Source organism: Ixodes scapularis, unplaced genomic scaffold, assembly GCF_016920785.2.
Source record: "Ixodes scapularis isolate PalLabHiFi unplaced genomic scaffold, ASM1692078v2 PGA_scaffold7__128_contigs__length_106722199, whole genome shotgun sequence".
In the NCBI taxonomy this organism is placed as follows: Eukaryota; Metazoa; Arthropoda; class Arachnida; order Ixodida; family Ixodidae; genus Ixodes; species Ixodes scapularis.
Window position 1 is genome coordinate 11,065,303 of NW_024609882.1, and position 24,870 is coordinate 11,090,172.

The window sequence follows — 24,870 nt, forward strand, 5'->3', positions numbered from 1 at the left end:
GCACCATCACCATTATGCCATCGTTTCCCAACTCCAATAATAATGGGGATGTCTGTGCAGGGTCACACGCCCCTTCAAAAGTACCAGTGCTCAACAGCTTTCCAAAACAAAGCCTAAAATGGGTGGACGAGCGAGGCCCGTAGACAAACTGTAGTGTTCAAGCTGCTTACTTGTAAGGATTTGTTTCCCCACCACGTTGTGACTTCCAGTGCAACAGAAAGTAAGCCCAATAAATGTAAAAGTCTAATTTATTGGGGGGTGTTTCAACACAAGAAAGAAAGGATTATGTACAATGTCCCGGCGTCCCAGATCCCTCTACGTTGGTAACGGCAAGGATGCTGCCACGAGGACGAGAATGTCCTCCGTCTTCTTGCGCCAGTTGACAATGTCCTTGGAGACCTTGCACCAGTTGGGGCCGTGCCTGGGCTCGGCGAGGATGCAGCGACGCTTCACCTCTTCCTGCTGCTCCTGGGTGACCAAATTGGCAAACGGGCCGGTTACAATCACCTCGAAGCAAATGCCATCGGCGCATCTACCGTATCGGCCAAACACGCCGACGCTGATTACAATCTCTTGGACACTAGGCCAACGTCACCGAGCCGCCATGTTGCCATTTCTAACTGATGCATATAAGGCACAGTTTGTCCGGGGGCTATGAGATGGTTCCGGAATTCTACGGCATGTAATATGATGACCTATCCTCGCATCAGTAAGGCCCTCTGGGCTTGATCTCGGAAAAGATGCCGGGTTTTTGTTTGCTGCCCCGCTTCAAATAGAGAACTGCGGTCAAATGACGTTTGTCACGTAGAAAAGACATACCATTTCTAATCAAACAATTATTCTTCACCATACACTGAAATTAGAGGCAACTCTAATCAAAAACAAAAAGTAGATGAACACACTATAGCAAGGAAGAAACATCAGCCACTGCTTGAAGCTCCCAATCCAGCACCAGCCGATCTCTTCGGGAAAGACATCCTAGTCCTTTTTGTTTAAACTGGTGCTTCATTGTAGGAGAGCTTGTGTAAACGTAATTCCTCGAATTATTAATATCGCAAAGAATATTAGAAGCTCACTTTTTCAGAACGTTTGTTTGCTGTACGAACATGTCTGCAGTGGGAGGATCAACGGAAGTTATTCACTCACACTGTCGCATTTGCTTTAATATCAGAACCTTTTATTGTCTACGTTATATTCAAATCTTTGTCCTTTCTAACTTTATTTCTGTTTTTATTAGACATGTACAGTGCAATACACTTATAACAATAATGAGAAAACCCAAAAATACAATCGTTATAACCGATTATCGTCGTATCTGGACTAGAAACTGATCGTTTTTAGTCTATAAACTCTATAAACTGATTGTTATAAGCAGTATATCGTTATATGTGGTATCGTTATAAGTGGATTGCACTGCATTAAAATGTTTGCTCCGCAATTGAATCCTTGGCGCTATTTGCGCCAAGGCTTGGAAAGTTTGGCGCTATTTGCGAGATCAAATGCACCTACTATCTACGAGAAATCGTTGTTAATAACATAGTCAAAAGTTTACATCTAGAAATTGTACAAAAATGCCAGGTATTCCGCAGCTTCCCAACATGACGCGAGTCACGTCAGGTAGCCGTGAAACAGTAGGCTGGTTCGCAAGTGTGCAAACCAGCCTTTGGGTCCAGTAAGCTCACCTCACTGCCGTGGAGGAGCTCAAACTTGTAGAAGTATGCCCAGGCATCGCCAAGGTCTGGTTCAATCTTGACCGTGCGGTTCAGCCACTCTCGCACCTTGTTCGTCTTGCGCTCGGTCCAGAACAGCCTGGAGTGGGTGACGGAAGAAACAAGGAAAACTTCACCTAACGCCAGAATACCGTGTTAGCACGATTCTAACGCACAGGCAGAATTAGCTCCCAGATATTTAAAAAGTAAATTGCTGCTAATTTTACCACACAGGTAAAACAATGAAGGTTGAACACATGTCTCATCGAACAGAGTTGATGAAACGCACGGCAGTACAAAAATGAATACCATGCACTAGTCGCCGTTGTCGAAGTCAGATGATGGTTCTTCACTGTCCATAGAGGTAATCCATGCTTTGGTCTAAAGGGCTAAAGTGTTTAGGTGCCGCGCCTCTTGCGCTTGTACGAGTCCACGACCGTCGTCTCTGGGAGGGTCGTCTTACAAGCAACTTTGCGCGCTTGTTGGGCCGCTGGGATTGCGAGGCCACGCAGTGCTGCTCTGTTGTTATCTTTTCCTGCCAGCGTGATGACCCTTCGTTTAAATAATGCCTCCTAGCCAAATTCCTTTTGTTTTTCCATCTTCAAAAGGCAGACACGAGTCCATAGATACGAGAGAATGCGCGTGATATGGATACCAAAATGGCAAATGTAAACAAATGGTCATGATGGCAATGGGGCTAGCCAGCTTATATCGGGTATTGCATTTTTCTTTTTCAGTTCTGTTTTTGGTTTCGATTGTAACGCGCATGAATTTTAGGGCACCAATTTTGCCGAAAAAAAGTGTGCATTAGAATCGTGCAGACGCGGTACCTTCGCTGCTCATTGAAGAGGAATCCGAAATATGAAAAAACTGGACATTACAGGCATACCGAAACTGAAGACGGGTGAATCGTTGCCAAACGTCGTCTCGTTTTTGCTGGATGACATTCAAATTCTAGAAAATTAGTCAATTAAAAGTGTGTACAAAAACAAAAAAAAGAAACCACTATAGTCGATGACAGGTTGAGAGTAAAGTGGAAGCTCCTCCCACCTCTTTCCACTTTAGCAGAGCGAATGCTCGAGAGGAGGTCGCCTCCTCTCCAGTGTTCGCTCTGCTAAAGTGGAAAAAGGTGGGAGGAGCTTCCATTTCTTTTCTTAACCTGTCACCGACTGCAGTAAATTTTGTTATGCTTGCAACTTCCCATTAAGGGGTAGTGGGTCCTTGTCAGGTAGGGAAAACCAAAGAATGACCAAATTATCAGCAATAATGACGGTGGTGCACCACCGTAGTTGATGGCGCTGTTGCGTCTGCTGAGAAATAGCGACGAAGCTCCTAACCGGAACCTTGCGTCGGCGTTCATATGAATATCCACTCGGTGCCGGTAGAACTGCTGCCGACACGCCAAAAGCAATGTATAACCTGGCAATGACCCTTCCCAAATCACCGTGACTCTTTCCACTACACAAAGTACCGAAAACACGAGCTGTGTGGAGCGAGATTATTTTGTACTGTCTTCCGTGGGAATCCCCACTCGCTTTGTACGTATGCATGCTTCAAATATGTCTCCAGACCATACTTTGTACAATGCAGCGCTTGCTTTAGGAACCTGGTCCCTACGGGGAGTGCACAGGAAATAAAAAGAGGGAGAAGGGAGGAGAGACACACTTGCTGACGGCCAGCAGCACGTAAGGGTCGTGCTCGCAGCGCTTGAGTGCGTCCACGCTCTTGGTCTTGCGCTGGGGGCGAGGCTCCATAAAGATGGCCTCCGACCACAGGATGCCGCTGCCGGGACAGTCCTGCATGGCTGCGGATGCCGACGAGCGGCCAAAAGAAACATCTATCAAGCTCGATCGTGCTGACGAAAGACCGAGGAGCACACGGTGCGTCCCGCACAAAACACTCCGTGTGTAGTTTGTCCTAGATTTTTAATTAAGTTTGATTTGTTTTCATTTTATTATTTTAGTTTTTTTTTTTTTACATATTTATGTTTTTTTACATTTTTTTATTTATTAATTTTTATTATTTTCATTCAAAATATGCCGCTCTCACTAGCACATTTGCATCCAAATAAAATCATTAACCCTCACAGAGCTGCTGCGCTACGCTGCTCAGCGGCTATAGTATCCAACTGCCCCAGCACTGATCCAAGTGCGAGTCCCACTGGGGCATCTTTCTTATTAAGGTGAAAGCCTTATACGTCTCATCGTTCGGTCGTTGAACGAAAACACGTCGGCAACACGAAAGGTACCAAAACCCACGGTTCGCCACTGGACCACAAGATGGCGTCACTCGTGCCAGAACTGGCAGAGGCACGTGCATGGCACAAACCCAGTGGGAGAGGAGGAAACTATCAAAGTTAAAGAATGCGTGTAATATGACTGGACGAGGTATTTGAAGCATACTGAATAGTGACGGTTATTTGTCTGCAAAGCTGACTTCACTAACTTAGGGGCCATACTGGGATCCAGTCAAACATCCCTTCACAAAAGTGAGCGAGTCAGTGAGTGACTCGTAAGTGACCAGTGTTGTAGGCATTACCGGAAGAAAGTAACAAAATATGTTAACCATTACGTGCAAATAAAAGGAATGTGTTACCGGTTTATGTTGCCTCAAAATAAAAATTACCGGTAAAAAGTGACTCATGTTCCTTTGGGTTACCTTTTTATATATGAACAAAAATGTTTTACTTTTTTGAGGTTTCAGGTATGCACAAGCGCAAACTTTAAAAGAAAGTGGGAGTGTTTGCGTGGGAAAAAGAGGAGCAAAATTTCTAAGGTATATGCGGCGGGGCAATAGAAAAATTTGTATGACTTGCTGCCTAAAAGCAAAACAAAAAAATTGAACTGCAATTCTTTTTTTCAAGTTTTGGGAAGATGTAAAGGGTAACCTGTTACTACCCACTAGTCGAAATAACCGACACAAGTAGGCTACACGTTACTGTTTTAAAAACGTGATGAGTGGGGTTACTACGTTATTGAAGAAAGTTCCGCATTGCCGTCAACTTCGCAAGTGACCCACCCTTGGCCATGAGGGTGAGGGCGATCTCCTTGAAGCCTGCCCTGGCCTCCACCCGAACAGCCTCCAGCCAGAGCTCGGGGTGGCAGGGGTTGCGCAGCCGTGCCTTCTCCAGCACCGAGCGGGCCTTGGTCAAAGCGCCCCCGGACTCCTCCAGCCGGGACAGGAGCAGCCACAGGGGCACCGACGTCGGGCACTTCTTCAGCTGCGCACGTCACGCAATGCTGGTGTCGAGTCGCAGTGCAGTGTGACCGCGTCGCGTGACATCAGTTCAGTCATGTGGTATCACTTGGCACCGATACCTGACACTGCGATGCCAAGTAACACCACGCGACAAACCAAAGTGCGCAAATAAAAAAATGTCGCAGAAACCCATTGTTTCTCTTGCATTACAATTCTGCACGTGAAAGTTTGATTGATAGATCAAAACAGCACACATTAAGTGCTGTCAATTTTTTTTGGAATGCTGTAGAAACTACATTAGCCTCAACAACGCCGTGAAAAGAAGTCGACGCCAAGTACGCTTCACGGAAACAGAGAGCTCTGCCCCAAAGTTGACGTTAGCAGGGGTGAGGAGATTTGAAAGGTTCGGCGTGCGTCGGCACCAGAGTCAAAAGTTAAGCAACAAAAATAAAGAATGCTAAAGGGACCGCGAAGCAATTTTTCCACTTTGGCTGGCTAGCGCTCTGGGATTAACACCTCATGCTCACGAATCATAAAACGGGAATCGGTTGTTATACAAAAAAAAAAGCATTTATGAGGACGACACTTTCTCTTCCCTCTCCAAATACCCGATCTCCCTCCCGATCAAACAACAACCAAACAATCCAAAACAAGGATCATCCCTCAGCTGAGTAGAGTCAGCTTAATCAGTATTTACGGAGGTCTTAAACAACAATGCGGTAAGTAACGAGGGAAGGAAAAAGGAAAGGATGGGGAAGGTTGAGCGGACAGGCTGCGTCTGCTTCTTGCATTGCGACTCGGTTCTGACGCGAGTGAATCTGCCCTCGTGCGGTGCCTCCCTCTTTACCCCCTGGTTGTAGGTGGCCCTGGCCTCGTCGGTCTGTCCCTGGCTCTGCAGGATCTGCCCCTTCATCATCCACAGCTTGGGGAAGTCGGCGTACAGCTTCAGGCCCTCCTCCAGAAGCTCCGAGGCCATACGCAGGTCTCCCAGGGCCCACTCCAGACGCACAGACTTCATCATCACCTGGGTGCAAGGACAACAACTCTTTCGCAACTGCTAGCCAAAATATTTTGAATTAATGACAAAGCAGGAGGGGCCCACACAAGTACTCATAGTATGCCCATTCCTCTAGAGCCCCGCCCACACAATCCTATGGTTGTGCAAACAATTCTGTAAATGTGACGGTTCAATATCTCGAGAAAACAAAGAATGGTTGCGGTTACAAAAATTATTTCGTGTTTGCAGGGTCCCACTAATACACAACAGTATGAAACCAAAGAACAAATTACCTCAAAATTCACTACGGTTATAAAGAGTCATAGTTCACAAAAAAAAAAAAAAAATTGTTTTCCACTTTTGCACGGTGCTTTAGCACCGTGTTTTAAAACAAATTCCAAAATATTGTAAAAAAAAAAAATTCGGTTTACAAATTACAACAGCATCGACTGCCTAAAACTTATTTACATGACAAAAGAGGCATCACTAGGGTCAGCGGCACCCAAGGCAAAGGCCCGCCGCGACACCCCTCCCTCCCTCCCTCCGCCTAATAACGCCACTGCATGACAGTACAGGTGTTTCCAAGCACACTTTCTAGAACACCATTTTCTTAAACCAGCTTAAACCACCAGGACAATTGCACTGGTGTTGTGTCGCGAGGGAAAGCGCCACCGACGACGACGTCGACGTTGGAACGGAAGAGCTGTAAAGATTGGTTGTCATTCGCTGAATATCAGAAACTGGAGTTGCTAAACCTTGTGCATGTGTATTGTTAACATACAGTCTACGCTCGTTATAACAGACCTTGATTTTGACCAAGATTTTGGTCTGTTGTAAAATGAGTATGTTGTATGCAGATATGAAGTTGAGTCAATAGTATGTAGAGGAAAACCAATCATACTTCACAAATCGGTATGTTATATCCAAATGTCTGTTGTAACCAGATCTGTTATAATGAGATTAGACTGTATATCTCGTTTGAAATTACTTCTCAACAAAACATTGAATACCTTGTCGCTTTGATCCTTTCCCTTTCACAATGGATTTTTCTCGTTCCTCACCCACTCCCAAGTGGTTTAAAGAAAGTGGTAAATCTACACCAGTTCGTCACCAACGTATTTTTCTACGAGACGTCACGACCGAGCCGGGGCACGCGACCGCAGCTCGGACGAGCGAGTCGTGTGACGAGGGGAAGGGCGCTCACCCTGGCGGTGGGGGCGCTGGAGCGGGCCTTAGCAAGCAGGCGGCGAGCACGCTCAAACTCGTTGTTCTCGCTCTCCAGTTTGACGGCAGCCAGCCAGATTTCCTCGCTGTTTGGGTTGGCCTGGAAGGCCAGCGACAGGATGCTCCGGGCAGCCGGGATGTCGCCCTGGGTCGGACCAAGAGTGTCGGCAAAGGCGGTGAGATCGTAGAGTTAATATAATGATCTAGAGGAAAAGGCCCCACGCGTTTTTGCCACTTCAGAACGGCGGGACACTGACGCGGACATCGGTGGTTCTAATGGGAACATATGCGAAGAGCAAGGTCGTCTGCTTCTTGTGTAGATGTTGTGGTGACGTCAGAATGACTCCAAGCTCCGACTGACAGGATAGTGGCTAGAACTTAATGCTAGATGCCTCGAGGTCTACCCACTATTTTTTTCAATCAGCCAATAAGAGCTCAACGTTCCGACATCGTTGCAGCCCCTGTGTAAGAAGCACACGACCTTGCGCTCTGCATTGCTGGAAATGCTTTGATATGCACAAAGAAGCAGGAAGACACCTTGTGCAAGGTCTGTTTTTAGGGTTTTTCTAGCTTTATTTGGCACAAAGACACCGGCGTACCGCATCATATAAAAAAAAAGAGTTGACAAGGACTCGAAGTTTAAACTTCTCGCGGCAAAATGAATGTGCCTGACCTACCTATCGCCCACCTTCTTTCTCCGCCTTTCCGTCACTCTCTTTCTCTCGGGACCACCAATGTCAACGCTTAAGATTTGTCACGTTCTGCTCCCGTTTTCACCTTCCAACCTCCCCGTCCCCCCTGGGTAAAACGACAATTTGAGCCAGTAAGGCAGTCTCGTTTAAACCAAAAAGAAACATGCGGAACATGTTGGGATCCCGGGTCAACCGGAAATCTGCAGGAAACATTCCACAAAAGGACCGCGCATTATTTTGACCAGTGGGGATTTCTCGGAGAACATCTGAAATCTTGGTTTCACAGTGGCAGGACCACAACCGGGCTTCGTCAGTAGAACTGCCTTTACTTTTGTAACTTCATAGTGTAATTTATCATAAAATACAGTATATAGACCACTTACAACGTAACCACTTATAGTGCAGGACCGGGTATAACGCGGCTTTTTTAAACCACCGGTTCGCCTCCCATAGAACTCCATGTAATTACATACTGCATAAAATGCAGGCGCGCGAAGGGAAATACCGGTTATAGTGCGGTTTCTGGAGCAGCCCGCCGACCGCGCCGACCGACCAACACAGCGAGCACGCTTCCCTGTGCGACACTAGATAACAGCGCTAGCCGCAAGTGGCACTCGCGGGGCAAGGAGGTTGCTCGAAGAAGCTGGGAGAAGCGAAGAGAGAGGCTTCAGTTGCCATAGCGACGGAGGGACGCACGCATGTGTCGTTCACGTGCGTGCTGTGCGTCCCTCCGCTCTGTGCGTTGGAAACAACTGCAACAACAGACCAATCGCAGGTCGAGGAGAAGTGTTCGCGCGCGTTGCATGCCGGCCGCGGGCCGGCTGCTTCTATCCGCAAACATGGCGTCGGTTGTGATCGTCGACGTACACGGTGTGGTGGACGCTCGTCGTTCCCCGTAAAAGCGCTATCCTTGACTGTGAATTTTCGCTGTGTGTCGCTATGATAACCCAGCACGTACTAGTAGGAAAGATCCACCTATTCGTGCGGCGATGTCGGCGGCACTCTCAAGACGGCAGAAACGCCCGTGTCGTTGTGTTTGTTTACTTCGACTACAGTGGTGCTTTTTAAGCATTTGTGTTCTCGAACATCGCCCGGATTTCTTATTTGGAGCATTTCATGCCTGTGCTCAAGTTGAAGGTATTACTGGCACATACCGTAGAAGGGATGCAAATTTTCACGCGTTTTTATCACTGGAGAAAAGTGATTAGGGTTAGCAATCCTGAACGCTCGCAACGTCCGTTCGCAACCCGCGACGCCAATAAAAGGCTGTGCCAGGCAAAAGTCGCTCATTTCTTTCAAAATGTGTGACACACTTGAGAGAGAAGTGTACTAGTCTGGTGAAATAAAGACTTTCCTCAAACTAAGCTTCATTTTTCATCTAACATAAAATAAATTGTTTTACAAAGGTAAGTTGTCTGATGGCCTGAAAAATTTATGTTTTGGTTATAGTGCGGTACCGCTCATAGTGCGGATTTTCGCGACTCCCGCCACATACGTTATATGTGGTCTACACTGTAGCCTGTAGTTTCATAACTTCATAATGTAACTTATCATAAAATTTTTTTATATTTTGTAACTTTGTGATGTAATTCATTTTCGTTACTTTGTCATGTCTGACAATGTAAGTATAGAAAAAAAAAACCTTTCTACTCTTGTTTAGCTGCACCTCCTACCTATCATGTGCCACTGGTTTTGGCTCACCAACTGTCCCCATTTTCAGTTCAAAGTTGAACAAAGGTGACCTGCCACACCTGATTACATGTTGCCTCTACAGTCATCCCAACTTCAAGCAGAGAAAGCCGTTTCGCCAAAATTGTTTCTAGACCAGCGAGTCTCTTTTGACCGGACTGACATTTCAACAAACCGAGCAGTTTTACAAAAATGGGATTGCTCGCAAAACATTTATATCCGTCATCCCGCAGCTTCTTACAAACTGAGCCGTCCCGGCAAAGTCCTGCTAGGCAACGCAGAGATCCAAAGACAGTCTCTGCTGCAAGATCAGCATTACGGCAATTTGGTCAGTCTTCAACAGTAGCGCCCATCCACAAACACGCCAACGGTACGTCGCTGGTCGGCAAAGCTCGAGGGCTGCCGGCAAGGCTCACAAGCGATACTTGTCGACCATTCCTCCCATGGGACCAGCTTGCTAAAAGTGTGCCGTACCACGCGCTGCAGACCAGCAGTGGGACGAGTGCCCAACATCAGGAAATGCAGTACTCACGGCCATCCACTTGGATTTGGCCCCCATGAGCCAGAGGACCTCCGCCTTGGGGCAGTGAGCCACGGCCCTCTGCAGAAGGGCTTCGAGCGTCTCCCTGCAGCACCAGAGCGCCACGGTTACAGCAAGCAGCGACTCGCACAGAAACATGCAACCTATCGATGCAAATTTGCTGCTACGGCGTTCATCTTGGTTAGTTTGCCGGGCGTAATGTAGGGAAAAATTCACTGCAATACTTTGGTTATACCTGACAAAATTGTCATATGTAAAAGTTTTTCGGCCGCTCAATCTCGATGCAATTGTTTGTGTACCGAGACTCGCACTGCAACGAATGCCATTGGTTGCGCTATGGTCAGACGATCGCTTATGCCAGCCAATGGCATGAGCAATTGCCACCCAGAAGGGACCCCACTGCGGCAATGACACTATATAAGGTTCTCCCATTCGCAACGCTTTTAAATCTTAGGTTTTCGCCGAGTAACCTTCATTAAATGCACGGTCAATGAAATGACAAGTTTACCAGCGTAAAAGAGCCTGGTGTCTAAGTCACACAGCCTGGGCGCAGACATCTTGTGCTCTCAGGGATATGTGCACTGACATGCACATTGGAGCGATACACCACACAGTTTCTAACTGGCCCATGACTGGACCTTGCAGCTTTTGCTTCGTCACAGTTCCTCGTAGGGTGAGACAAAGCGCAGAGCTCCCGAGGAAAAGGGGCGAGCGTCTTCACTGACCTGGTGCCGCTGCTCTTTTCGAAGTAGGCTGCCCTCAGCCAAATGCTCTTCTTGCTGGGGAACACGGACAGGGCATGGGCGTAGATGGCCCTGGCGCACTCCTGCGCCCCTTGGGCTGCCACCTGCACCGCAACACACAGACAGGCATCGGTGTTCAAGATGGGCCACATGAAACAGAGCGGCTCTCTACAACCAAAAGTTTCAGAAACCTGCATGGAACAAAAAGCAAACCAATCGGCCATTCCACATTTCGACACAAGTGTAATTTAGCTCGGTGTTGGCATCCTGACAACTCATTTGCCATATTCACGACAGGCCTCCTCAACCTTCACTGAACCCTATGAGACAAAATGAAGAAAGAAAATTTCTAAAGGAAAGTTTGGTACGATGATGCCACACATTCTCCAGTTTTTATCTTTCAGAAAGCTCTTTATTTCCTGCTTTCAGTTTAGCCTACTTTACGCAGTCTTTGCCTCGCACGATCACTGCAAATGTGAGCCATTTTCCAAACATTTGGACGGCACAGTCTATCATTACTGCTCTCCGCAATACGACACGGGAACTAGAGTAAACTCTCACTTGAGCGAACATCGGTTTAACGAATATTTCAATTCAATGAACTTGATCGGTGGACCCAGAATTATTTTTGCAATCAGTTCAACAAAGTTTTGCGCTCTGCAGTGCTGGAATAGCCGACGCCCGCTGACCCGCCGCCGTCATCTCTGCAGCGGCGGCGTATCTTCGCTGGCGTTTACAGCGCCGCCGAGGCAAAGCAGCGGTGCGGTAGACGAAAACAAACTACATGGTGTGTCTGTTTTTTCTTTGTCATCGGTTCCGTTTGGACATCTTAGTTTTAGGTAACAACGGCAGGACAGCAGTTTGTGTGCCCACTTTCATAATGAGTACAACGAAACGGAAGCGGTTGTCTATATCAGACAAGCTCAAACTCCTTCAGTGTCTGGACGACGGTCAAAGGCAAGTGGACGTTGCGAATGACTATGGGATTTCACCGTCAACGTTGTCAACGATAGTGAAGCAAAAGTAGAAGCTTAAAGGAGAAACTGCGTCATTCCCAACAGGAAACGACTCTGCATGGGATATTTCGAGCCAGTGGACGATGCCGTTGCAGTATGGCTTCGTCACAGCAACCAGCAGGGCCAGAGGAAGTGCAAAAAGAAACAGACTCTCCAGACAGCTTTGTTACTTCACGCGCTTCAAGAGTGCTGGTACAAAATGAAAATTGGATTTTTTTTCGAAATGAGGAGGGCAGCAGAGTAACTGTTATGCACTTTGCATATATCGATGAGCATGGCTCCCTAAATTGCGTTTCACACTTTTGCTCGATGTATGCTGTGCCCTATGCTGTTCCATATTCTAGTGAATATGTTCAGTTTAGTGAACTTTCAAATAAGTGAACTATGTTTTTGTGTCCCCTGAAGTTCGCTCCAGTGAAGATTTACTGTATACTGGCCGACAGTAAGTGTCCGCGTCTACCGCAAATAATGAAGTACCGGTGTTGATGTCTCCGACACTGATCGGAAACCACGGGCACCAAATCCCTAGTTCCCCCTATAGATACCGAGTTTAGCACAAAAGAAAGTCGCAAAGCCCAAGCACACGCACCGCCTCCGCATCCTCCATCCAGGCGTGCTTCCGGTCCTCGTCCTCGACGCCAATGCCCACGACTGTGCGGATGATGCCCTGGCAGGTGAGGATGGACTGGGACTTCTCGCACTCCACGGCATCCTTCAGCCACTGCTCCCGGTTGATTTCCACCCCATTCGCCCGCAACGAAGTGATGGCTGCAAGCGACACACCCGCACGCTCACTTCCATCCCGGGGGCACCTACCAAATGTCTACTGAATCGCTCCCCTCAAATTCTCCAACTTTTCCAGGTCCTCCGAAATTCCCGAACAACTGCAGGTTTTCCGGGTTGGCAGACACCCCCCCGGCCATCTATTTCGACGGGCTAACTTTCGCATGCTCAGCCCACGTACCTCTGTCGATGATCTTCTCCACCATGTGGGCGTTGTTGTTGGCCTCTTCCAGCTTGGCGGCCGTGATCCAGATCTGTCGGTCCGTGGGGATATTCTCGCGCGCCTTGTTCAGCACCTGGTAGCCACGGAAAGTTTGGAGAACGAGCGAGAGGTGCGACGCGACGTGTTTAGCCACAATGAAGTGAGGATTGACGACACCCATGAAGACAAAAAAACTACAATGACACTTAAGACTGCTAACATGTCGGAATGCGAAAGCATTCGTATAAGTAGCGTATTCCTTCAAGCTGCGTGCCGCGCTGGGTCTGGCTGGGTGACCTGTGCAGATGCTGCCCACGCAGGCAACAACACCACCCCGCTGCACCATGGCAGTGGGGTGGCGTTCCTTGGAGCTATGCCATGCACCAGCCAATGGGAGTCTATACATCAATTTGCTGTGATAGACTTCACTCCATGGGACAAGGGAATTTAGGTGCCGTTTGGCGCGGCTTCAAAAGCCGATAACACCGGTTCGCTCCATGGAACGGTTAATGCTTTCGCATTAAAAAAAGGTAGGAAAGGCTCTGCAAGGCAACAAAATGCCGATTGATCTTGTAATATAAAATAATGTGCGGAGGCGCACTATATATTGTTTGATTCCCACTGTTTAAAACCACTTCGGTCAAAATTACTGAAGACAACTTATTTTTCGCGGGCTCGATATTTCGTGATTTAGGTCAAAGCTGAAGTTTTGGAATAATTTGCGGGTTTTAATTTTCGCGACACGGTGGGATCTCAATATAGATTCCAATGTGTTTACATTTTACCGGAATTTGTCGCGAGGCATATTTTTTGCGAATTGTAGGCGATTCGCAAAATTTAAGTTGTTTAAAGTATCTGCCAATGATCCAGCGCTAGAGCTCGTGCGACGCGTGACCATCATCATCTTTCTTTTAGTCTGGTCACTACAATTTAGAGACCACCTTGTGAAGAAAACAAAGAATGCAGACTGTCTAACTACCGTAGAATACCGTTTAGTAGGGTACATAGTTAGGCTAGTTGGTTCATCTTAGTTACATATAAAATAGCGCAAAAAAGACAAGGACAAGAAGTATACAGGACAAGCGCTAACTTTCAACTAGTTTTATTCAGGAAAAGTAAACACATATATACACACGACAGGCAAAGCAGCACCACATAAAAGTTGACTAATTTTGTACACGATCATTCAAAAACTGAAACTCATTACTATGAAGTACAATAGAAGTTAGCGCTTGTCCTGTATACTTCTTGTCCTCGTCTTTTTCGTGCTATTTTATATGTTTATGTAGAATACTGTGCATCCGCCCATTCTCAAATTTGTAAGATCTGAGAAAATATGCATGGTACATTGATATGTAAAATTGATGACCGGACAAGTGCCCATCCCCCATTTTTCCACGATTATCTCTAAATTTTGAGTGGGTGCTTGCCCGGTATTTCAAGGTAGTAATTATAAAAAAATTAAAAAAAGGCAGCGGGTACCTTGCGGGCATTGTCGTAGTTCTCAAGCCGCGCCAGCGCCAGCCAGAGCTCCACGCTGGTCGGGCAACACTCCACAGCACGACTCAGCAATATTCGGGCGTCCTCCGGCTCTTCCAGCTCCACTGCTGCTTTCCACAGTCGCACGGAGTTGGGGATGGTTTCGAGGGCCTGCGAGGATTAACAATGACTACCACAACCGATTCACGAAGCAGAAAAGCGCAAGGGAAGCGAGCGTCTGCTACGGTACCTTGCGGAAGACTCTCTTCTTGGCCTTGAGCTCCCCTTCGAGTTCGGACGCCTTGATCCACAGGCGGACCGAATTGGGAATTTGCCGCACGGCCTGCGCGATCACCGCCTTGGCAAGATCTGTTGGCTGTTGGAGAAATGGGCCGATAAGCGACTAGATACCTCAAACAATGCAGACATGTAAGTCACACTGGGTACATGACTTCCATCTGTAACCACAAAACATGGAGCGACTCGAGTTACAAGTACCGTATAGCCGGGCTATAGTCCGCAGACTATACATGTTTAAAAGTTTAAATTTTAAGCTGTGCAGACTATCTATGCGTGCAGACTATACAGGAATTTTGTTGTTCAAGATCGTTCATTATCACGAGACGTGATGGATTTTGTGAATGAAAGAGTTTGTTCATGATGATTTATGGAGAATACAGTCGAATCTCGTTATAATAGACCTTGATTTTGACCAAGATTTAGATTTCTGCCCATTGTAAAAGGAGTATGTTGTATGCAGATATGAAGTTCAGTCAATCATACATAGAGGAAAACCAACTGAACTTCACAAATCGGTATGTTATATCCAAATGTCTGTTGTAACCGGGTCTGTTGTAACGAGTTTAGACTGTACAAGCTTCTTTGTGAGCTAAGAAAGCAGACATCTGTTAAGGTGCGTCGCGTAAGAGAAGATTCTCGTGTCGACTAAGCACCAGGTGCGGACTCTGCACGGCGTGCGCACTACGCACCAGATGCAGAATGTCAAAGCAAAAAAAGTTACAGGAGGACACTCAAAACTGCTTATGTGTAGGAAGGCGAAAGCAGTTTACCGTATTTACTCCCATAGGAAGCGAGCACGCCGGCCGTGTCGCGGCGGTCGCCTATTGTTCGCCGCGACCTAGCGGTAGCCGCCGCAGGAGCATCGGGGAGCAATGGCGACGAACAGCACGGCAGAGTGTCCCCGTCGTGATTACGAAGGAATTTAAGGCAGTTACGAATTCGGAAAGTTCCTTCTGTAGCCGGTGCCGTCGGCGCAGAATCATCGGGAAGTAATAGCAACGAACACCACAGAGGACAGAGGGCGATTAGGAATCCGGAAAACTTCTTCGGTAACCGGTGCAGGATCATCGGGGGGAAGCAATGGCGATGAGCCGCACAGCGGACAGTGTTCCCGGGGTGATTACGACGGGATTTAAGGCGGTTACGAATCTAGAAAGCTTCTTCCGTGGTACCAATATAAAGAAGAGATACTCCTTCGTGAACCTGACCGCGTGTACGACGTGAAGGAGGTCCGTTTCGACGGACAAGTGGATGTCACGGAGCGCCGTACTCTGCTAACAAAATTAAGCGTGCCCGCAAAAAAATGTAGTTGGCGTTGAGTGGACCATGGTAATTATGTACGTTTATTTCTGAATCAGCTTGACAATAACTGGGCGATTTTTTTCGCGCCGTTCCGCGATTCCCACTACTATCTTCCTGTAGACTGATGGAAACATCCAAGTGTAGGCTTAGGTGGGCGACCGCACTCCGCTTCTCGATTCCGGTGAAGTATTTGCCGCACACTTTAGAGTTTGCCGTCGGTGTCGATGCTGTTCCATCGTCGCTAGAATAGAAAAAAGTTAATTGTATTGTTCGTCAGCAGCTTAAACAAAGCGCGAACAGAAAGGTAAGAAACGCCACTAACCTGTATGGACGCACAAGTCGCACCTGCAGCCTGGTCGCGCAGTACTCTGCCTCGTACGGCCTCGAAGGGACGATGTAGTACTTCGTGCCGTATGCGATCTTCGACGTACAGCTGCAACGGAAAAACAGTAGCACAAGTGACCGATGAACAGGACTGCAAAATCGCAACACGCGGCGTTATTGTTCCCTAGTGCGCCGATAGCGAGAGTGCCAGTCACGGTCCATATCTCACCGCGGGGATGGCCGGCAGGAAATCGAGGGTAAGATAGCTTTCGAAATGCGGGCTGTAGGATGGGGTGCTTTCTGCCGTCCACCCCCGCGTTAAGATATGGAACGTGAATGGCCCTCTCGCTCGGGACCAACAGCGCCGCGTGTCGCGATTTTGCCGCTCCGGTCGTCGGTCACTTGTGCTACTCTTTTTCCGTTGCAACTGTACTGTTGCAGCCGACCACGCAGCAATTGTTGCGGCTTTCTTGGTGCGGAATAGCCATCTCAGAAATTACAACGCTAACCCACTACAGGGCACAACCAACGCAGCGACTGGCAGAAGCTCCCCGATGCGATGGACCCGTTTGCCGCTAGGGGCGCCCTGGTCGGGGCTTGAATTAGATGCGCACGGTTCCTATAATGAACGCATTTGTTTTCCCGAGAAATTTACACATATTTGGATGTTTGCGTTCATTATGCGGGGTAACATTTCTGCATTTACACACTTTGAGCAAATGTCATTTTAGGTGCCAATATGACACGGCAGGGTACTGTGGCACGTTTCCACTGATGGAGGCGCACCCACGGCTGGTTGGGGCGCAGCATAGTTACCATGCTCTATGAAGTGCAAACCTTTTTTAGGGCGCTTTCGGCATGCTTTTTGTAGAAGAAAAAGCGCCCTATAAAGCTCACTCAGCATGGAGAGTGACACGACCATTCTTAAGCCTAACCACTTTTATGATTTCACTATCCGAAAGCGGACCACAGACGATAACGTGTTTGTTGACATAAATGCATCCTATGGAGAAAACATATCCGGTATTGGGCTATTCCTCGACCCCAGCTTCATTAAATGTGCGCGCCGCTCGGCTTGACTGTTGATTACTTCCGCAACTACGCACTTGCAGCCATAAGAGCATGTATTTCTATGCTTGGCTTGGCGTGACGTGGCCTGGCCGCTTGGTGGCAAAAGAAAATTGGCTTGGTGGCCACGGTTGCTAGCTGAGTTAGACACAGTTTAAGACTAGCGGAGCTGAAAATTGGATGTGCGTTCATTACGCGAGGGGGGAAAACAAAGTCAAAACATTGATGCCCGTTGTGGGGGGTGCGTTCATTATGCGAGCGAATACGGTAGTCCTGCGGGAGAAATGTTTTCGAGTAATGTTTCTACACATATTAAAGTTTAGGACAACGTATAGGATGATGTCGAGGACTATCTCTCGGACGATTTTAAGGAACGTCGTCGAGGATGACGTCCTAGAGGACGACGTCAAGAACGATTTCCAGGACGACCTCAAGGACGATTTTGAGAACGACGCCTAGAGGAGGATACTTAAGGAAGCTGTGGCCTATTTGTGTGGGCGGCCACGTCTGCCTGCTGAAGTCACCGTAGATGTAGACACAGCTGCCAATGTCGAGGCCGTAGATGTAGACGCGGCTGCCAAACGGTCTATCGCACGAAGCACACAACAAGCACAGATGAAGTCCGAAGTGCAAGTTTTGTACAGGGCGCTCCAGCGGTGACATTACGCTTCTGCACTTGAGCCATCTTTCCGGCAAAACGATACCACTTTTTCGCGTAATGAGACAAGTAAGGTCGGCCTAGAGGTCTAGGACCTCAAGGACGTGGCATGTGCATGAAGGCATGTGCATGAAGGCATGTGCATGACAATAGCTACTACACACATATGGATGGATCCAGAGTTTGGGGCCGATTTGTTTAGTTTACACTTGTAAGTGGACAATATCAAATCACTAGGTCAACTCAGTTGAGGATCTCCAATGAAGGGGCCAACACCTCCCCTTTCTCCCCCTGAAAATTTTCGTTTAAAGCGCCCTCTGGACGCTGTGCTTCAACACCTGCGTATTCTACAGAGTACTCTGTAGTTACCATAGCAGTAGTCACCAAAATGTTGGCGCGTCGAACAACAGAGGTGAACCTTTGGGGGAGAAGAGAGGTAATGCTCGTGGAAACAGCATCTATGGGCCGTTCTGTAAATAAGTTGATCTATAGTAACGTTGATCAAGATCCATCTGACGAAAGAGCCAATAAGCAGACCTGAAGTCGCGATGCCTCGAGCCAGATGTCTTCGGAGTTTGGGCACATTTCTCCGCCCTTCATGATCAGATTCCTGGCTGTCTGAATCTTCCCAGTGACCTCTTCCAGACGAGCCGACGCAATCCAGGCTGTAAACGGACAGGAACATGGATCGTTAACCGCGGAGTGAGACCATTAGTTAGGTTGTTTCGCTAGTCTTTGAGGAACGAAAAAGCCTGCTGAACTCGGCTTTTGAAGTCAATTACTGTATTAACACAGAAGCTGGATCAACAGAAACAAAAGGAGAACCACGGTTCTTTCAGAAGTTTACAGAAGCACCCTAAACTCTCACCTGGAGGGTGGTTGGGGTTAGTCTCCCTCACGGACTTCAGAAGCAGGCGAGCCTTCTTGATGTCACTGAAATATAAAAAAAGAGCGAGCAAACTAAAACCCCGGTCGCAGTGAGTCAAAAGCTATCTACTCTTGCTCAAACTGATCTACTATCTGCTCTAGCTATCTGCTTTTGCATACAAAATGAAAATGAGAGCATTTTAATTTTGCAGTATCAAGCCCAAGGTTTACATACCAAAACCACAAAATTACTCCTAAGAGTCAGTTTTTGTTTTACCTTGTGTAAAAAAATAGACGACGAAAAAAAAAAAATTAAGCTTCTGTAATGTGTTTTTAGGCAAAGGATAGCCCATGTAAGCAATGCTCTCATCAGATGTCAGACTTTAAACACATTTTCTATATCAAAGGGGGCAGCACTAACAATTTCTGCAGTTCCAGTATCCTTGGGGCACAGATCAAATTAGACCTATAAAAAGACTTGGCAAAAAAACTTCTTCAGTTCAAATTCAAGCACAATGAGGACAATATGCTTTACAAAAAAGTCTCCAAGTACCGCCATCTCCAAACCTTCGGGGCTGGTTCACACACTTGCGTTTCGCTACAACCAACTGCAAGACAACCGGTTTTTAAGCCTCTTGCGACCACTTGCAACTGGCTGCGCAGCAATGCAGCCGATCATAAGCAGTCACAAGAGACTTCAACCGGTCTTTAAGCCACTCCGGTTGTAAGCAGTCGCAAGTGTGCGAACCGGCCTCGACAGTTACAGGGACAACGCATCCATTCGGCCGAGTCGCAGCCGAGCCAAAGAGTCTGGTCGAGCCGAGCGCCCACCTGATGTCCGCCCCGTGGCTGGGGATCATGGACTGCAAGTCCGTCAGGTAGCCCTTGGGGTCCACCACCGTCTGACCGCTCACGGAGTCCGAGACCTGGTTCAGCTTTATGTCCATCAGGGTGTTGCGGGCCTGGCCGATCTTGCGCAGGTCCAGGTCGGCCGACGGCGTGGCCCAGCCCGGAGTGGCCGTGCCGGGAAACGGGGTCGTCAGGCCCGATCCGTACGCCTGATCCGAGCAATTGAGAACCAATCAGATGTGAGTTACCGGACCGTGAAAGAGACTGGTTCGCATTTTTTGCGACTGCTTACGGCTAAGTGCCTTGAAACGTCTTGGGATTTCTTTCGACGAGAGAATGCACTGGCGCAATCTATTGAAGAGTCGCGGGAAACTTAGCAGTCCCATATATTCCTCTATTTTTATTTTTTTGCACATCATTTTTTTTTTCTTTGTTTGAAAACTCTTTTGATAATGTTATGAACGACCCTTTCTCGTAGATGGCACATACATTCGATCTTGCAAATTCCGCAAAACCTACGCTTTAATGAAATGCAGTTTCATTAAACGTGCAACTGTGCTCTCGTTGGAAGAAATTGCAAGAACACGATCATAAGCAAACGTGAGTGTGTGAATGGGTCTTATAGCTAGAATAACGCACTCCTGAACTCGTTCAACCATGTTTGTCATGCGATTGTGATTGAGTCAGAATAACTTTGTGAACTCGGATGAGCTTACGAAGAGTTAGTGGGCGATTTCATTATTGCGGAGTCGGCAGTGATGTCACCGGAAGAAGATCTTAATGCGGCCGAATTGCATGACGCAATGAGTGAGGGGTCCAACACAACAACAGTGCGAGTGAATTTGATGGGCCGCAGATTTGGTGATCTCGTCATGAGTGAGCTGATTCCAAATGTTGACCGATGAAAGGGAGCCCACCTGTTGTCGGGGGTCGAGAGTTGTCACCGACTCGGACCCGATCCCGGCCTTGGCCAGGATGGAATCCGGCATTGGAGTGAATCTGCAAACAAGGCGATTTTGTTGTATCGTGTTCCCAAAGACCGCGGAAAATGACATGTAGTTATTCGACGGATGTCACAACCCAGGTAGCGAAGAGATAACCTCGTCAGTGTTTGACACTGCATTCTTTGATGGTCCAACTTTGCTTCAATATTGTCTGCTTTTTTCTCCCAATGGCTCGTCCATTTCTGGCGAGAAATTAAGGAACGGCCCCCATAACCGAAACCTTTGCAACTAAAGAACACCTCATGCGATGCGCCCAAAATTAAAGCAGATCACTCTATTGGGGCTGATAATCTCCTAGAGATATGCCAGCTGCCATTTTGAAGTGCCAAAGATAATTGCTTCACCGAGTTTTTTATACCTCCTTTTGTTGCTTTGTCAAAGTAACTGCAGGTAGACAACAACTTTGATTTGTTCTTTTGAATGGGATACCCGATAAAACATAAAAATTAATGCCATAGAAAAAAATGCATGTATTTTAGTCATTTTATTTAGGGCAAACTCCGAAAGAGCAGCATAGACCATCCACTCACTTTTCGGGGCGTGGGTTCCTCTGTCGCTTGTTCCGGGCATCCCCGACTTCTGGGATGGCTTTCCAGTCGTCCTCCGTGACTTGCGACAGGTCCCGCTGCATTCACACGCAGGTGGGCGTCACCCCGGTTAAACCGATAGAGAGGTTTGATTCCTTTGGATGACAATGTGAGCCAAACAAGAGAGAAGCCTACCTTCAGGTCAGAGAACTGCTGCTGAATCTTGGGTCGTTCTTGACGATACCGTTCCAGCTCTCGGCGAAGCTTCATCTCCCTGAAGAAATGAAGAGTTACTTTTACGCGTGAAAACAAAGCCCGACTAGAAAACAGCAAGAACAAACACAATCCATGTCATGCAGAAAACCAGACAAGGGAGTCTCTTTAAAGACCTCCGAGTGGCTGGGGAGAATAACCTTCAAAAGACAAGTCTTAGGACCGACACATATCAGGTAGGGTTCTAAAAACTTGTTCCCATACACTTTTCTTTAATTTAAATTTGGTGTTTTCTTGGTGAATAACAAAAATTTTCGCCTTAAGAACCACAGTAAAGAAAGTTAGACTCCTCATAGGACGTCACTAATTTCCCTTTTTATGTGGCAAATTAAAATATTTGTATGCATATTTCATATCGCTTTTGTTCTTCTATCAAAACATGCACCTTCCAAATGCAAAAAGCATTCCATTTTTCTCCAACAACCAAATCTTGTAATAACAGCTTCGTGCAACATGTAAACTATATCCAAAACTTGTTTCTTTTTTATCTCGAAGAGACAATAAGTATGGTTGATAGGTTAAAACAGAACTTTCCTTAACAAACTAAAATAACACGTGAAATAACTCTAATTACTACTGCTTAGTATCTTATATATTCAAAAAGTCTAGGATCAAGTAAGTCATCTGCTAAGTGTCTTTGATTATTTGATCCAGATATTTTCCTTAAATGGACAGGGACGGCTATGTGCAACACCTTTTGGAGGGCTAGTTGGTTCATGTGTAGGGAAATAAATAAAATATGCTAAGGATGAGGTCAGATGCTTCCACATAGCCTCGACGGCTATGTGCAAGAGTCGAGACAAAGTATAAAAGTATGGTCCCTCAAAACCAAAGCACAAATAAGTCCCTCCTTGCTGACCAAGGTCACTCGTAACTTTTTTTCTTTTTAATCTTTAATTGGACTTTATGAGTCCAAATAAAGCTTAATTCTTAACACTGCTAGAAGTCATGCCTCCTACTAGTATGTACAGTCGGGGACAAAAGTCTCCAGGACGTGCAAGCTGCGGCTGAAACGCATTGCTCTGCCATCTGCCGGCGGGTCGCCTGGTTTCGAGATCACACGATAGCGCATGCGCGTCCTACTCTGCCAGCAAACATGTGTGTTTTCCCGCTCTTTTGCGGCACAGCACCTAACTCGGAATCGGGCGCTTGGTACCGCCTCAGAGATAGCGCTGGCGGCTGACGAGCGTCTGCTACACATTACGAAACTGGAGATACCGCCCGCGGCATCGCGCCGCATTTCGCCATGTCAGCGCACCTTGCTTTATAACCAGTTCAGCTTATCGCTCAGTTGAGCTGCCGTGACTTCTTGCTTTATAGGTGCCATGTCAGTAAGCGCTATCTCCGAGGCGGTACCACACGCCCGATTCCGACTTAGGCGCCGAACCGCAGAAGCGCGGGAAAGCGCACATGTTGGCAGGCACAGTAGGACGCGCATGCGCTTTTCTGTGATCTCGAAACCAGGCGACCCGCCGGCAGATGGCAGAGCAATGCGTTTCAGTCGCAGCTCGCACATCCTGGAGACTTTTGTCCCCGACTGTACATTCTGTGCTGGTTGCCACCATGAACATGGCTCCAACAAACAGTAGCAAGCTCCCCCACCTGTAGTCCTTCCGTTTTTCGTCCATCCGGCGATCAATCGCCTCATAAATGGCGTCTGCTTCCTCGTCGTCCTTGTCGTAGGGATCCTTACTGAACAGGCTTCCTCCGTAGCCGGCAAACTGCACAATTCACGCCACACCTCAGGACACTGGCCGAAGCGGGGGAACGATGCACGCACATTGATGACTTACCTCGTCATAGTTCGAGTCATTTAAGTCTTCTTCATCATCCTCTTCTTCTTCCTTCTGCTTCTTCGTACGCTTATTTGGAGGTGCGTGACGATCGTCGCTGAAATACCCAGAACAGCTCAGATTACCGACCAACACGCTGGTGACAAAGAAGTCCACATTTTCATGCACCAGATGCGAGCACTGCACATGCACAGTAACTAGATCGCATGAAGTGAGGTGCTTGCGTGTGCGCTATGCCGACAGTGGTAACACCGCAGTGGCACGGCATCAGAACCATGTGCTGGTGTACAAGCCGGGAACACATATGCCTAGAATACAGCATTTTATGGAGTCTACTAATGATGAGAAAAAAACTACAACTCATTTGCCAGCAACCTGGATTGTAACAAGGTTCCTCACCAGCACTGACCCTAACATAGACCTAGGTTGCCATATTGCTGCCAGATAACGACCAGACCTTGGTATCTGTTAATGTGTCTCAACATAAAAGCCATTTATGGCTGCGACCATTGATATCTAAAGCCCATAGTGACCCTAAGGTGTGCTTTGTTGAGCCTTTTTTTTATCAGAGCTCTGTGTTAAGCTTGACAAAGCTTAACTTCCCTCTTTTTTCAACCCTATGTAAAAAGTTCTGTCCTCAAGAAAGGTTTAGATCCCCGCCCCGCCCCACCCCCCCCCCCCCTCCCCCACCGTCCCCGCCCGCTTCGATCTAGACGAGTTCGTACCGGCACGCGTTCGTGTAATCACTACTGCATGACGCACGTTAAAAACCCAGGTTGTACTGCACTGGCTAAATTTCTCATCTACAGCTAAGCGACTGGTCACCCAATGAGGCGTACCAACAGCAAGGCTGTATAAACATACATAAGAGGCCAACTTTTTTAAAGGTTTAGCTGTGCTTGAGACGTTCTCCTTCTCTTCCTTGTCGTCGTCTGTCAAGGTTTTTCACAAAAATGTTTGAAGATTCTATTTTGACGCCAGTCCTGTAGTGACGTAGCCACATGTTAAAAAAGTGGAGGGTTGGGCGCTTCGATAGTCGGCGAGTATTAGGGTAGTTACTACAATCTGAATATCCTCCGGAGCCCAAAGATCATCCAACTTGTGTCGCCTAGCTTGCTTACAAGTCGTGTCTATCTAACTAACTCAAAAGAAAGACCACTACTGCAGTACATAATATATCATGTTTTCTAGTGCAGATGACGGCGAACGAGTCTTCGAACACAAAGATGAATTCTGAATTGGGTACCAGTAGAATACTTTATACAGAAGCGTTTGAACTTACGGTACGTCACTTGCATCCCTCGCAGGACCGATATCAGATCGCGTAGTGAAACCAGTGGCTCTGGAAGTAATCCCATCAGCATCAGTAACGAACACAGCTCACCGACTCGCCGTCGCCCTCAAAAATTGAACTTTAACATTCTGACGTAAAATCGTTTGGGTTAAGAAAAAATAAAAGTTAGTTACCCTCTTCCAACACCGGCCACGTATCCAAGGGGCGCGGGTATTCCGAGAAAATGCTTCTTTTTCTTCGCAACCAGAGAAGTCGGCGCCGCCATCGCCGCCATTTTGGTTTGTTTGATTATGGTTGGCCGTCCGACTGCTACAGCTCTCTGAATTGCGCTACAATTA

General features: G+C 47.4%; 1 protein-coding gene across 1 annotated transcript; it reads right to left on the reverse strand.

Moving 5' to 3' along the window:
- Window positions 1–230: 230 nt before the first annotated feature.
- LOC115327363 (pre-mRNA-processing factor 6) lies at window positions 231–24,844 on the reverse strand. Its single transcript, XM_029988380.3, has 22 exons — window positions 24,706–24,844; window positions 24,521–24,580; window positions 23,239–23,335; window positions 23,048–23,166; window positions 21,368–21,446; window positions 21,176–21,270; window positions 20,559–20,640; window positions 19,624–19,850; window positions 18,794–18,858; window positions 18,463–18,590; window positions 14,524–14,649; window positions 14,277–14,444; window positions 12,774–12,888; window positions 12,399–12,577; window positions 10,776–10,897; window positions 10,042–10,135; window positions 7,109–7,273; window positions 5,755–5,931; window positions 4,728–4,929; window positions 3,375–3,513; window positions 1,683–1,809; window positions 231–468 (listed from the first exon to the last, which is right to left on the reverse strand). The coding sequence occupies exons 1-22, from the start codon at window positions 24,804–24,806 to the stop codon at window positions 316–318; spliced, it is 2,820 nt and encodes a 939-aa protein (XP_029844240.2). The 5' UTR covers window positions 24,807–24,844; the 3' UTR covers window positions 231–315.
- Window positions 24,845–24,870: the final 26 nt, after the last annotated feature.